This window comes from Oncorhynchus masou, chromosome 22 (genome assembly GCF_036934945.1).
Source record: "Oncorhynchus masou masou isolate Uvic2021 chromosome 22, UVic_Omas_1.1, whole genome shotgun sequence".
Lineage (NCBI taxonomy): Eukaryota > Metazoa > Chordata > Actinopteri > Salmoniformes > Salmonidae > Oncorhynchus > Oncorhynchus masou.
In genome coordinates this window covers 1,978,477-1,993,471 of record NC_088233.1, presented here as the reverse complement: position 1 = coordinate 1,993,471, position 14,995 = coordinate 1,978,477, and the positions used below count along the sequence as shown (strand labels likewise).

At 45.5% G+C, this 14,995-nt stretch overlaps 1 protein-coding gene across 1 annotated transcript; it reads right to left on the bottom strand.

Annotated features, from left to right (window-relative positions):
* Nucleotides 1-43: 43 nt before the first annotated feature.
* On the bottom strand, nt 44-14,600 carry incenp (inner centromere protein). Its single transcript, XM_064929083.1, is given in 18 exon segments — nt 44-431; nt 678-831; nt 1,137-1,193; nt 1,792-1,933; nt 1,935-1,984; nt 2,218-2,314; nt 2,534-2,691; nt 2,958-3,080; nt 3,701-3,931; nt 4,657-4,794; nt 5,187-5,308; nt 5,532-5,679; nt 5,887-5,944; nt 7,829-7,880; nt 8,691-9,346; nt 9,963-10,073; nt 13,618-13,766; nt 14,390-14,600. Coding segments are annotated over 18 exon segments (2,634 nt in total). The 5' UTR covers nt 14,393-14,600; the 3' UTR covers nt 44-246.
* Between the last annotated feature and the right edge of the window lie 395 nt (nt 14,601-14,995).

Sequence of the window (14,995 nt, the reverse complement as noted above, 5' to 3'; positions counted from 1 at the left end):
TCACTTCATGTCAACTTTTATTTTAAATGACCATCTTCAAAAGTTGTGGAGATGTTAGATCCATTTTATTCAGAAGAAATGTAACAATTTATACAAGATTTATTTTTTAAAAGAATTTTTAAAAAAGAAAAAGGTTCTATATTCCTTACACTTCCCTTCAAGTGTCCGCCAGCTAGGAATCTTAATATAATACATGAAAGAACAAACATTACCAAAATGAAAAATGAAACCATTTTATCCCAGTGCTTAAAGGGGTAGAGCTCCCATTCGAGGCGGCGAGTGCCAGACAGCAGAGCTGGTACGTTTAAAGTAGCGAGGTTTGCTCTTGCAGAAGATGCGATCCAGCTTTGGGGGTTCAATCGCCCCGTAGTGAGAGTCCACGTCAGCTGGATGAAAATATTGCTTCATCATAGACTGCTTCAGCTGGTTGCCTAGAGGGGAGGGAAGAAGGGGTTCACACTTTAGCATCGTGACTAAGGCCTTGGGTCTTGTAGTTATAAAAGCTAGCACTTTGCCATCATGCTTCCAGTCGTTGTGCTAATGGCTAGTTAGCAATGGCACCATGAACTCTTGACTTTCCTAGTTAAATAAAGGTAAACTTTTTATTTTATTTTTTAAAGCACAGTGAAAAGCATAAACGAGGCCTTGTGTGGAGGCCTAAAGTCAGTAAAACGTACCCTCAGCCCATGTGGGGATGGGTTTCCTTGGTGCCGATTCGTCATCAGTAGAGTCATCACTGTTCTGATCCATCCCATAGTCCTCAGGGTTGGTGTTGAGCACAACGGGCTTGTTCCCCCCCTTAGGAGTGATCTCATACGACTGGGGAGATTGCTGCAAGGGCAACAAGACAAATCAGACATTTCTTCTCTTAGAATTCAAATAGACAAGTTGGTGTGATTTCTACACCCAGCCAAGGTTGGACTGATAAAGTAGGTCCAGCAACAGTAGAGTATATCATATTGAGAGTCCTCATCTCCTACTTCTATTTATCAGATGCTTTTAGCCAAAGCGACTTAGTCATAGTTTGCGTACATTTTACGTATGGGTGTGGCCCCGGGGAATCGAACCCAACAACCCCTGGCGTTACAAGAGTCATGCTCTACCGACTATGACTCTAACGACAGTGTGATCCATACCTCGATATCCACAGTGACGTTGAGGACTCCTCCCTTCCCTACAGGCGTCTTCAACACCTACAGGCGGGAACAAGAGAAGTGCACACGAACATCGGTCTGGAAATCTACCACAGGATCAATATCCTCCAATGAGATTCACAACACTTTGCAAAGATCAGGAAAATCATTACTGACAACCCCATAGGCATCCACTCCTTCCAGCCCCATGGAACAAATAGGAAAAAACAAATGTTTACATTCAAAACAATGGACGCGCCATGTTACCACAAGCTCCCCCTCCTCGATGTTATAGTCATAGGTTGGGGCCAATCCCACATCTTCCCCTACTGGCGGGCCAACAAACTGTCATTGTTGGACAAGACACCAGGAAATCAGCACCAAGTCATTTTTAATTTAGGAAATCAGTTCCCAGGTATCCCCACACGTAATAGAGAGATGTGATCATATACACATGTAAGCAAGGTTTGAAATTATTCTGTTTTAGTCAAATATCCATTTGGGCTTCTTGCTGTCAATTTGGACTAAACCCATTATTTGTAATCATCTTCCGGCCCCACGACCACCTCCCCCAAAAAACAAAAATGGACCCGGGGTTGATCTAGTTGATGCTCCCTGTCCTACTTTTTAACCTGTCAAAGTAGAGAAGTGTTCTCACCTGAACTTCAGCAGTCAGGTGGCTCTTAGCAGCTTCTCGCTGTCTCTCAGCGAGTCTCTCAGCTTCTTTCAGCTGTCTCTCAGCGAGTCTCTCAGCTTCTCGCTGTCTTTCAGCTTCTCGCTGTCTCTCCTCCTCAGCCTTGTCTCTCCTCCTCAGCCTGCCTCTCCTCCTCAGCCTGCCTCTGTTGCTCCTCCTATTGACAGAAGAAATACATTTCATTAGTACTTCAACCTGCCGTTAATGTCTTCTAACAGAAAGTGTACATGTACGAAGTCCCCAATATTAACACCTTTTAATCACCTTTTTGTTATGTACAAATCTGAAAGTACCTTCAAACCAAGTCTACACAATGTTTAAGACAGGTACAGACATGTTAAATTAATGGTTAATCCAAACAAGACAAGACAGGTATGGTTGAAGACTTACCCTCTTCCTCTTCTCCAACTCTCTCCTCTCCTTCTCCCGGGCAGCTTTCTCCATGTCTCTCTGAAGAGCAATGGCCTTCTCTCGCTCGACCCGCTCCCTGAAACAGACACAATATTCAGCAACGGCCTTCTCCACATTAAACCAAACAATTCACAGTCCAAAACTTCGAACATCAACAATAACAGTTTAATAGAAGATCAAACTAATTAATTATTAAAGCCCATTTTACATCAGCAGTTGTCAGCCATTTTACAGTTGTCGTAATTCCATAAGAAAATAAACACTTCCATTCATCAAAAGTTAACAGGAAAACTACCTCTCGGCAGATGCTTGTCTCTCTCTCTCCAGTTCCCTCTCTAGTTCTTTCTTCAGCTCTAGTGCTCGTCGGGCCTCAGTCATCTTACGAGCCCTCTCCTGTTCTTCTTCGGCTCTCCTCTTCGCCTGCAGCTCCTGCTGACGCTTCTCCTCCTCCTCCTGGGTCAAGGGTCAAACATTTAACCCCCCACATGCAGCACCTTCAAGAGGCATTCAAATTAAAAATAAAACAAAATGGCTGTCATTGGGGCTGGTCTAGCGGGCATTGCTGCAGTTTGGACATTAATGGTCAAGAGTGGGTACGGATTCTACCTCCCCTATGGGCGGCATTCCACCGACCTCTCCTATATCTGCCCACTAAAAAATAAATCATACTACTACTACTACTACTGATAAATAGAAAGTAGAAAACAGGAGTGTCTTACAGACTGTTGAATCTTCTTCCTCCTGACGTCCTCCTCCATCTTCCTCCTCAGTTCCAGCTCCTCCTGGCGTTTGGTGGCCACCTTCTTCTTGGCTTTCTCCTCTGCCATGCGCTCCACTCGCAGCTGCGGGAACAGGGGGAAGATAGTTTTTTGTAAAACAAGTTTCCTATTGGACAAGTTCAGATAGTATCTCCCCTTTACACTCCATTTCAAGGCGGTTTGTGCCCAAAATGAACAGGACCCCCATTACAGTAGCCTCGCCCCGCCGCGTTTCTCGTCAACGCCTCGCCCCGCCGCGTTTCTCGTCAACGCCTCGCCCTGCCGCGTTTCTCGTCAACGCCTCGCCCCGCCGCGTTTCTCGTCAACGCCTCGCCCCGCCCCTGCGTTTCGCCCTGCGTCAACGCCTCGCCCCGCGTTTCTCGTTTCGCCGCCCTCAACGCCGCCCGCCCCGCCGCCTTTCTCGCCAACGCCTCGCCCTGCCGCGTTTCTCGCCAACGCCTCGCCCTGCCGCGTTTCTCGCCAACGCCTCGCCCTGCCGCGTTTCTCGCCAACGCCTCGCCCTGCCGCGTTTCTCGTCAACGCCTCGCCCTGCCGCCGCGTTTCTCGTCAACGCCTCGCCCCGCCGCGTTTCTCGTCAACGCCTCGCCCTGCCGCGTTTCTCGTCAACGCCTCGCCCTGCCGCGTTTCTCGTCAACGCCTCGCCCTGCCGCGTTTCTCGTCAACACCTCGCGTCAGCAGCTCACCTTGTCGTGTTTCTCGTCAATCTGGAGCATTTTCTGCTCAATCTTCTTCTTCTTCTCTTCCTCTTTCTGTTCTTCCTTCACCCGGGCCTCAACTACCCTCCGCAGCCGTTCATCCCGCTTCTTCTTCATCTCTTCCTGTTTTCTCCTCTTCTCTTCCTCCATCTTCTTCTTCCTCTCGTCTTCTTGCTCTTGCTTCTTCTTTAGTGCTTCCAGTTTCAGGCGTTCTCGTTCCTAGAAGAAAATTACACTTAAGAATCTGATATAGTTACATGGCATAAAATATATATATATTTATTTTACATTCTAGTGGCATCTCATTTGGGACTGAGTGAAATCTGTGGTAGTATTATTTTAAATGGAAAGAGAGCCTATTAAGAGGGAATAAGATTAATATATATAATATATATTAATGTGGAACTAAAGGCACCAAGGGTGAAAGAAAATGCATCTCAAGGACATCTACACAGATTTAAGGCGGGAAAAAAAAACAATAATGTAAATTTAGTTAGTGAAGGGCAAACGTATGTTCTTGCAAAGAGCCGGTTGACGTGTGTCGGTGCCCTAAAACACGTTAGACATAAATCGGATGAAATCTAATCACAAAAGCCCCAGCCTTTGTGCCCCTTAGAACCCAACGTTAACTCAGGTGGTGTGGGAGGGAACGATGACAAGTGGCATGTACCAGTTAGAGCACAAAGACCAAACACCACACCACATCACTATGATACATACCACTACACCACAGCCTGACTGTAGAGGGGACAGGGAAAGAGAGATCAATTAACAAGGCTACATATGTTGTCTGGTAACATTGTGATTTGTTTTTAAACTACCTAAACATTTGGCTCAAAATGATCATGACAACAGAGGGGGGGGTCACGAAGGCAGGAATTATTCAGGAAATAGCACGTCGCAAAATTGGGGAGCCTCAAATGAGTAGTGATCTGTAAACGAACCTTGAGGTCGGCTCTGCCCGGCGTGGTGTGTTTAATGAAGGACTTCATGACCGTGTTGCGACCCAGAGAACTGGGGGTCATCATCAGCATCTGGTTTTTCTGGACCGTGTGGAGGAACGACCTCATGTTGGGCCTCACCTACAGTAGACAACATTAGGGGTCTATTCATGGCAAGTAAACGTTTACGATATTTTTTGAAAAATAACACTTGCTTCAGAACGTAAACCTATAAAAAAAAATGGGATTTCACTTAATATATTCACACGTTAGGTGAACTGGCAGGTCCTATGCCAGGTAAAAGACAGCTAGTTGTTGTGAAGAAAAGCCTTGATATCTTACTTATGGTAAGAGTAGTAGGGCTGTTAACCCCGGTGTCCTGGCTAAATTCCCAATCTGGCCCTCAAACCATCATGGTCACCTAATAATCCCCAGTTTACAATTGGCTCATTCATCCCCCAGGTCGTTGCTGCAAATGAGAACGTGTTCAGTCAACTTACCCGGTAAAATAACAGATAAATAAAATATCTTACACTCTGGCTCTTGACAGGGGGCGATGGCTTCTTCCTTGGGCTCTGGAATTCATCGGCAGCTGCCCTGCGCTTGGCACTGAGCCGAGGACCCAGACTTGACGTTGGCTCCTTACCACTGCCATCTAGGAGAACACAAACTTGTTAACCACCAACATGTCAACATCTTTGCCAGTGTGCACACACGTTGGCTACATGGCCCTCTCTCTCTAAAGCATAGCTATAACCTATTGACGTTACAAGCATGATTCAGAAGATGGGGGGGTATTAATGCATATACGTGGTGCAGCTTCGGTACATGTGCCAGTCTTTGCTGATGAGTGTGTGTGAGGAAATGACGGCCTGCACCTGATCCAGAGTCTGGAGTGGCGGTCTTGGCTTTGCTGATGATCGAGGCTGGCGGCGGCACGGTGGGAGTGGTCTGGGCCATGGAGCGAGTGAAACGACGAACCTCCGTAACACTGAGAACCCCCGGGTGGTTCTGCACCGTGTTATCCTGCGCAAAACGGGTTTAGGGAATCATTTCACTATGATATTTACATAAGGAACAGACAAACCGTAGAGCTAGATAGCAACGACTAAATCAGGGTTGGGGGTTCTATTCCATTTCAGGAAGTAAATGAGGAACATCTGAATTGAGCCCTGATATGAATGTATATTTTAGATAAACGTACCATCCAGGTACAATGTGGATGTTTCCTACCTCAGGAGAAGTCTCAGGAGCTGGGCTGTCAGTCTTAGTAGGCTCCTCTGACAACACCCTGTCATACACAACAGCGTATCAGATGCAGAATAACCTCGGGTGTATTCATTAGTCTCACACCGTAACAAAAAAAAAAAAAAAAAAACGTTTCACAAGCAGGTGTGCGCTTGTGAACAAAAACACTGGGAACTACGGTAACAGGTGAAAGGAAGAAGGCCATCTACTTTATCTCTTAACATATTGCAGAAGTTGACTGCAGGTATTTCCTTAGAAAGTAGCTATCAATATTCACACACACACATACACAGCTCAAAAAAATAAAGGTAACACTTAAACACAATATAAAATAACTCCAAGTCATTCACACTTCTGTGAAATCAAACTGTCCACTTAGGAAGCAACACTGACAATAAATTTCACATGCTGTTGTGCAAATAGAATAGACAACAGGTGGAAATAGGCAATTAGCAAGACACCCCCAATAAAGGAGTGGTTCTGCAGGTGATAACCACAGACCACTTCTCAGTTCCTATGCTTCCTGGCTGATGTTTTGGTCACTTTTGAATGCTGGCGGTGCTTTCACTCTAGTGGTAGCATGAGACGGAGTCTACAACCCACACAAGTGGCTCAGGTAGTGCAGCTCATCCAGGATGGCACATCAATGCGAGCTGTGGCAAGAAGGTTTGCTGTGTCTGTCAGCGTAGTGTCCAGAGAATGGAGGCGCTACCAGGAGACAGGCCAGTACATCAGGAGACGTGGAGGAGGCCGTAGGACGGCAACAACCCAGCAGCAGGACCGCTACCTCCGCCTTTGTGCATGTGTCTGCTCAAACGGTCAGAAACAGACTCCATGAGGGTGGTATGAGGGCCCGACGTCCACAGGTGGGGGTTGTGCTTACAGCCCAACACCGTGCAGGACGTTTGGCATTTGCCAGAGAACACCAAGATTGACAAATTCGCCACTGGCGCCCTGTGCTCTTCACAGATGAAAACAGGTTCACACTGAGCACATGTGAGAGTCTGGAGACACCGTGGAGAACGTTCTGCTGCCTGCAACATCCTCCAGCATGACCTTGTTTGGCGGTGGGTCAGTCATGGTGTGGGGTGGCATTTCTTTGGGGGGCCGCACAGCCCTCCATGTGCTCACCAGAGGTAGCCTGACTGCCATTAGGTACCGAGACGAGATCCTCAGACCCCTTGTGAGACCATATGCTGGTGCTGTTGGCCCTGGGTTCCTCCTAATGCAAGACAATGCTGGACCTCATGTGGCTGGAGTGTGTCAGCAGTTCCTGCAAGAGGAAGGCATTGATGCTATGGACTGGCCCGCCCGTTCCCCAGACCTGAATCCAATTGAGCACATCTGGGACATCATGTCTCGCTCCATCCACCACAGACTGTCCAGGAGTTGGCGGATGCTTTAGTCCAGGTCTGGGAGGAGATCCCTCAGGAGACCATCCGCCACCTCATCAGGAGCATGCCCAGGCGTTGTAGGGAGGTCATGCAGGCACGTGGAGGCCACACACACTACTGAGCCTAATTTTGACTTGTTTTAAGGACATTACATCAACGTTGGATCAGCCTGTAGTGTTTTTAATCCACTTTAATTTTGAGTGTGACTCCAAATCCAGACCTCTGTGGGTTGATACATTTGATTTCCATTGATAATTTGTGTGATTGTTGTCAGCACATTCAACTATGTTAAAAAAATAAAATAAATTAAGAATATTTAATTTCATTCAGATATAGGATGTGTTATTTTAGTGTTCCCTTTATTTTTTTTTGAGCAGTGTATATAGAGATATCTATCTATATAAAACCATCTCATGGCTATTTCCAAATATCCCGGTATACTGGCCAAGCCTACACCACAACAGACGTGTTTAAAGACAAGACAATGTTTGATAAAACACACTAAAATAGGGCTAATAAATGTGATCACTCACCCATCAGTCTGAACCTGGACCTCATGTCCATCAGTTTCCATCCACACATCTTCTACAGCAGGCAGACAACACAATGCTATCATTTATTAGCACAGTATATACCATTACATTGTCAAGGGCTAATATGGACTAGGCTACCCTGGGGCGGCAGGGTAGCCTAGTGGTTAGAGCGTTGGACTAGTAACCGGAAGGTTGTGAGTTCAAACCCGAGTGGACAAGGTACAAATCTGTCGTTCAGTTAACCCACTGTTCCTAGGCCGTCATTGAAAATAAGAATGTGTTCTTAACTGACTTGCCTGGTTAAATAAAGGTAAAAAAATTTTTTTTTTATATATATATATATATATATATATATAGCAGACATCATTGGTATTCACAAAGACACAAACCCACGAGGGTGCTTAATTATATATATATATATATAAAGGTAAAAAATATATATATATATATAATTTTTTACCTTTATTTAACCAGGCAAGTCAGTTAAGAACACATTCATACACATACACATACATATACACATGTATATATATATATATATACACATGTATGTATATGTACATATATACATACATATATACATACATATATACATTAAAAAAAGCACACTCAACTCACTCTGAAGCAGTAAATTAGTATCTGACTGGTATGAAACCAAATGCACACCAAACCATATCGCTCACATCCAGAGGACCGGCTTATGATAAATGAATGGAATAGAGTCAATGGATGCCCCCACTCCATTGACTCCATTCCAGGAATTAGTACGAGCCGTCCTCCCCTCAGCAGCCTCCAGTGCCCACGTCACATACTCCAGCCAAGGTATAAATGGCACAATGTTAGGTCACATCTCGCCACTCACCATGCCCGCTGACGTTACTGCTGCAGGTGGAGCTACCCATAAGAGCCTTCTTCTTCAGGAAGGATCTCCTGGAGGCTCTGCGGACAGACTCCTGGGTCATGCTGTGTCTCAGCCCTGCCAGGGAGCGCCGCATGGTCAGGGAATGTCTCACGGAGCTCCGCCTGGGACCAGGGGGCATGGTGCCGGCAGCGATGGCTATCTTAGTGGCGGTGCGGCTTGGAGAGCGCTCTGGGTTGGGGCTCATCTGGAGATCTGCAGAACGCCGCTCCGAGGACGAGATCTTGACTATGGCTTCAGCTATGTGACCCTGAGTCTGAGGGGGTGTTAGACAGTGGGGCTGGGAGGCGACAGAGCTGAACGACTCTGTCTTACTCTCAGCTTCCTCTGGCTGCGTCCTCTCCTCCTGGATGTGTTTGCCAGGAGCCTCGCACTCCATCTCCTCTGGCTGAGAGTTGGTGGTCGGAGCAGCTCCTCTGCGGGTGCTGCATACGGGTGGCGCCGCCTCGGGCTGGGTCGTCTGTTTGGCTCTGCGGGAACGAGGGGGCTTGACTATCTCTTCCAGCGTGACCGGAGATCCTCCGCCATCCTCTGCTATCAGGCTCAGGGAGGTGGACACGGAGGAGCGACGCAGGTTACTGCGTTTGCCCTTTGAGAAGCTGCAGGGAAGACAAAGACAGCATTATAGCAGACCGGAGGCATTATCGCAGACATCATTGGTATTCACAAAGACACAAACCCACGAGGGTGCTTAAAAGATGAACGAGGACAGATTAATTAAGAAGAGTTTGTTTTGAGTAGTCTCCCATTTTATTTGTGAGTTAAATTTCCCTTTTTAGTTGTGGATTAGTCGTCAGGATTAGAGGAACACAATATTGTAGGACTTCGGATCAACATTCTTTCAAAGAACCAGCTAAAAAGAGGCATGTCAGTTAAAATAGCAACTTACTGTTCATCTTACAGAACAAACTAAATACGTGTTTCAACCTGTCCTCAAATTAATATTGTGGGTTCACAGTTGGCTTTGGTATTTAAACCGGCGTGTCATTAAACGTGTCTGGTGAGGTAAAATTATAATGTGCACGGATGAAGAGCACACGTGGGACCAGTCTCGTCAAGGCGTTAACTCTGTTTATTGTGAAATTCCTGGCACAAGATCTTGGCGAATGAAGGTGATTCTGATTACTGTGTCACATGATGACCGGATGAAACTCGATGAAAAGGCTGCTCTGTCTGGAACCTACTGTAGTAGAATAAATTAACAGAATAACCTACCGCCTCTTGGTGCGGTTCTCATTCTGACCCACGGATAGACGCTTCCTACGGTTGCTCTTCTTCTTCTGTGATGGAGTCTTTGGCATCAGTTCTGGCTCCGCACTGAAGTCACTGAGACAGGAAAGGAAAAAAAATGTGAATGGCTCTGGAGAATATTTTGTTGTTGTGAATATACAAAACATTAAGAACACCTGCTCTTTCCATGACAGACTGACCAGGTGAAAGCTATGATCCCTTATTGATGTCACCTGTTAAATCCACTTCATCTACACTGATTGAAGAAGGAGGAGACAGGTTAAAACAGGACTTTTTTTAGTCTCGAGACAATTGAGACAGTAAATTGTGTGTGTGTGCCATTCAGAGGGTGAACGGGGCAAGACAAAAGATTGAAGTGCTGGGGTATGGTAGTAGGTGCCATGCGCACAGGTTTGTGATCAAGAACTGCAGCACTGCTGTTTTTTTTTTTTCAAATCAAATTTTATTTGTCACATACACATGGTTAGCAGATGTTAATGCGAGTGTAGCGAAATGCTTGTGCTTCTAGTTCCAACAATGCAGTAATAACCAACAAGTAATCTAACTAACAATTCCAAAACTAATTTCTTATACACAGTGTAAGGGGATAAAGAATATGTACATAAAGATATGAATGAGTGATGGTGCAGAGCAGCATAGGCAAGATACAGTAGATGGTATCGAGAACAGTATATACATATGAGATGAGTATGTAAACAAAGTGGCATAGTTAAAGTGGCTAGTGATACATGTATTACATAAGGATGCAGTCGATGATATAGAGTACAGTATATACGTATGCATATGAGATGAATAATGTAGGGTAAGTAACATTATATAAGGTAGCATTGTTTAAAGTGGCTAGCGATATATTTACATCATTTCCCATTCTTAAAGTGGCTGGAGTTGAGTCAGTGTGTTGGCAGCAGCCACTCAATGTTAGTGGTGGCTTTTTAACAGTCTGATGGCCTTGAGATAGAAGCTGTTTTTCAGTCTCTCGGTCCCAGCTTTGATGCACCTGTACTGACCTCGCCTTCTGGATGATAGCGGGGTGAACAGGCAGTGGCTCGGGTGGTTGATGTCCTTGATGATCTTTATGGCCTTCCTGTAACATCGGGTGGTGTAGGTGTCCTGGAGGGCAGGTAGTTTGCCCCCGGTGATGCGTTGTGCAGACCTCACTACCCTCTGGAGAGCCTTACGGTTGTGGGCGGAGCAGTTGCCATACCAAGCGGTGATACAGCCCGCCAGGATGCTCTCGATTGTGCATCTGTAGAAGTTTGTGAGTGCTTTTAGTGACATGCCGAATTTCTTCAGCCTCCTGAGGTTGAAGAGGCGCTGCTGCGCCTTCTTCACGATGCTGTCTGTGTGAGTGGACCAATTCAGTTTGTCTGTGATGTGTATGCCGAGGAACTTAAAACTTGCTACTCTCTCCACTACTGTTCCATCGATGTGGATAGGGGGGTGTTCCCTCTGCTGTTTCCTGAAGTCCACAATCGTCTCCTTAGTTTTGTTGACGTTGAGTGTGACGTTATTTTCCTGACACCACACTCCGAGGGCCCTCACCTCCTCCCTGTAGGCCGTCTCGTCGTTGTTGGTAATCAAGCCTACCACTGTTGTGTCGTCCGCAAACTTGATGATTGAGTTGGAGGCGTGCGTGGCCACGCAGTCGTGGGTGAACAGGGAGTACAGGAGAGGGCTCAGAACGCACCCTTGTGGGGCCCCAGTGTTGAGGATCAGCGGGGAGGAGATGTTGTTACCTACCCTCACCACCTGGGGGCGGACCGCCAGCCAGCTGGTCTGCGCATGCTCTGAGGGCGCGGCTGGGTATGCTGTCTGGGCCTGCAGCCTTGCGAGGGTTAACACGTTTAAATGTTTTACTCACCTCGGCTGCAGTGAAGGAGAGACCGCATGTTTCCGTTGCAGGCCGTGTCAGTGGCACTGTATTGTCCTCAAAGCGGGCAAAAAAGTTATTTAGTCTGCCTGGGAGCAAGACATCCTGGTCCGTGACTGGGCTGGATATCTTCCTGTAGTCCGTGATTGACTGTAGACCCTGCCACATGCCTCTTGTGTCTGAGCCGTTGAATTGAGATTCTACTTTGTCTCTGTACTGACGCTTAGCTTGTTTGATAGCCTTACGGAGGGAATAGCTGCACTGTTTGTATTCAGTCATGTTACCAGACACCTTGCCCTGATTAAAAGCAGTGGTTCACGCTTTCAGTTTCACGCGAATGCTGCCATCAATCCACGGTTTCTGGTTAGGGAATGTTTTAATCGTTGCTATGGGAACGACATTTTCAACGCACGTTCTAATGAACTCGCACACCGAATCAGCGTATTCGTCAATGTTGTTATCTGACGCAATACGAAACATGTCCCAGTCCACGTGATGGAAGCAGTCTTGGAGTGTGGAGTCAGCTTGGTCGGACCAGCGTTGGACAGACCTCAGCGTGAGAGCTTCTTCTGCGTCGCAGAAGTTAGAGTAACAGTGATCCAAGTTTTTTCCACCCCTGGTTGCGCAATCGATATGCTGATAAAATTTAGGGAGTCTTGTTTTCAGATTAGCCTTGTTAAAATCCCCAGCAACAATGAATGCAGCCTCCGGATAAATGGTTTCCAGTTTGCAAAGAGTTAAATAAAGTTTGTTCAGAGCCATCGATGTGTCTGCTGGGGGGGGGGGATATATACGGCTGTGATTATAATCGAAGAGAATTCTCTTGGTAGATAATGCGGTCTACATTTGATTGTGAGGAATTCTAAATCAGGTGAACAGAAGGATTTGAGTTCCTGTATGTTTCTTTCATTGCACCATGCCTCGTTAGACATAAGGCATACGCCCCACCCCTCTTCTTACCAGAAAGGTGTTTGTTTCTGTCGGCGCGATGCGTGGAGAAACCCGTTGGCTGCACCGCTTCGGATAGCGTCTCTCCAGTAAGCCATGTTTCCGTGAAGCACAGAACGTTACAGTCTCTGATGTCCCTCTGGAATGCTACCCTTGCTCGGATTTCATCAACCTTGTTGTCAAGAGACTGGACATTGGCAAGAAGAATGCTAGGAAGTGGGGCACGATGTGCCCGTCTCCGTAGTCTGACCAGAAGACCACCTCGTTTCCCTCTTTTTCTGAGTCGTTTTTTTGGGGTCGCTGCATGCGATCCATTCCGTTGTCCTGTTTGTAAGGCAGAACACAGGATCCGCGTCGCGAAAAACATATTCTTGGTCTTACTGATGGTGAGTTGACGCTGATCTTATATACAGTAGTTCTTCTCGACTGTATGTAATGAAACCTAAGATGACCTGGGGTACTAATGTAAGAAATAACACGTAAAAAAACAAAAACTGCATAGCTTCCTAGGAACGCGAAGCGAGGCGGCCATCTCTGTCAGCGCCGGAAGTAGTAACACTCATTATGAGCAAAAGCATGCCAATAAAACTAAAAAGGTTTGGTCGACCGCTAGTTTTTTAGTGTATTTTTTCCATAAACACATACTATGCATTTTAATCCAATCAACTATATGTACCGTGTTTGTATAATGCTTTAAGGGTACAGTTTGAAAAAATTACGACACAAATGACTAGGAGTCAGCCCGCAATGGATTTGATTCTGATAGGGTCGTTTTTTCCCTGTACACTTCAATCCTCCTACCTTGAAAACATGCGGTTGGCTTCCTGTTGGATCTCCTCGAGCCACACCATGTGGACATTTTCTATTTCGTCGACGAACTCCTGAATCTTCCCATCAAACATCTGCATCAGGTTATGCGTCGACGACAGTACAGAGGTCATGGTTGCGACCTGGTGAAAAAAAAAGGAGGAAAGAATAAATCGTTTTTAAACGTTTGATGGGATGGTGAAACCTCCCACAAAACTCTATCGCTCTAACTAAATTGGCAAGCAGTTACATTTTAACAAGGAAGGCCAAAAAAATTGTACAAGTCGAGACATCTGACACAAAGACACATGCAGGGGGGGGCGAAGTGACACGACAACCATTCCAGACAATCCAATACAATAACTCAAACATTGCCCACAAAAAAGTTACATTTAACCAAATGTTCATTGACACCTTGCTTGCAGTAACAAAATGGCTTACTAGGTAGCGAACTATAACTAGCTACCATTTTTGAATTTTCGAGCTAAACCCGCGCATTTCCGCAAACTCAAGTAACGTTGGACTGAGGCTTGCTACAGTAGCTAACTACTTATTAACGTAACCAGTCTCCCGGACAACTTTTGTTAGCAGCTCGCAACATATATATCCTGTAATAATATGCAAAGTAAAATCAGATCATGTTGAAGAAACAAAGATAGCAGTGTTGTTTTAGCAATCTAGCGAGTTTTTGTTGTTGAGATTTTCAGTCAACGTGAAAAGATGTCTAATGAAGCTAGCTAACGATAGCCAAATAAAATTCCCATACCATAAAATTACTCCAGTTTTCGAGAAAAAATAAAAATCCGTTTCGCTTCAATAGCAGATGACTTCAACAATCTTGATCAACAAAAAATATATATATTAAATGGTAAAATACGCCATGTATTTCTCTGCACAACCACAACAAAGTAACGTTAGTCCTACTTGACTTCAACACCCGCTGAAAACCGTTTACAATGTTCCAAAACTGTCTTCCAACTGACCAATCACATTTAAAGAGGAAGTGTCTAGGGGCGGAATCACTGATTCTTTTCATGATTCAAACCATCCAATCGTAGGAGAGGGTTTTTGTTTCTTCTTCCGGATAGTGCTATTTGGCGTTAAACCTCGGGAATAAAGTCTGAGGTTAACACAGGGGTAATAGGAGCTGTTAAATACCGTTTGTTCTACGATGTAATTAGCAGTCAGTTGACATGAGCTGTATGAATTATGAAGCCTTTACGTGCTTTATATGTATTTTTATTTCTATATTACATAATTTCTTTAAAATTAACTAAATGTGACGTTAGCTGATTGAGATTATATCATAGAACAAAACGTATATCTCCTACACCTGTGTTTACCAAATACCTTCAACGTTTATCCAAAAAAC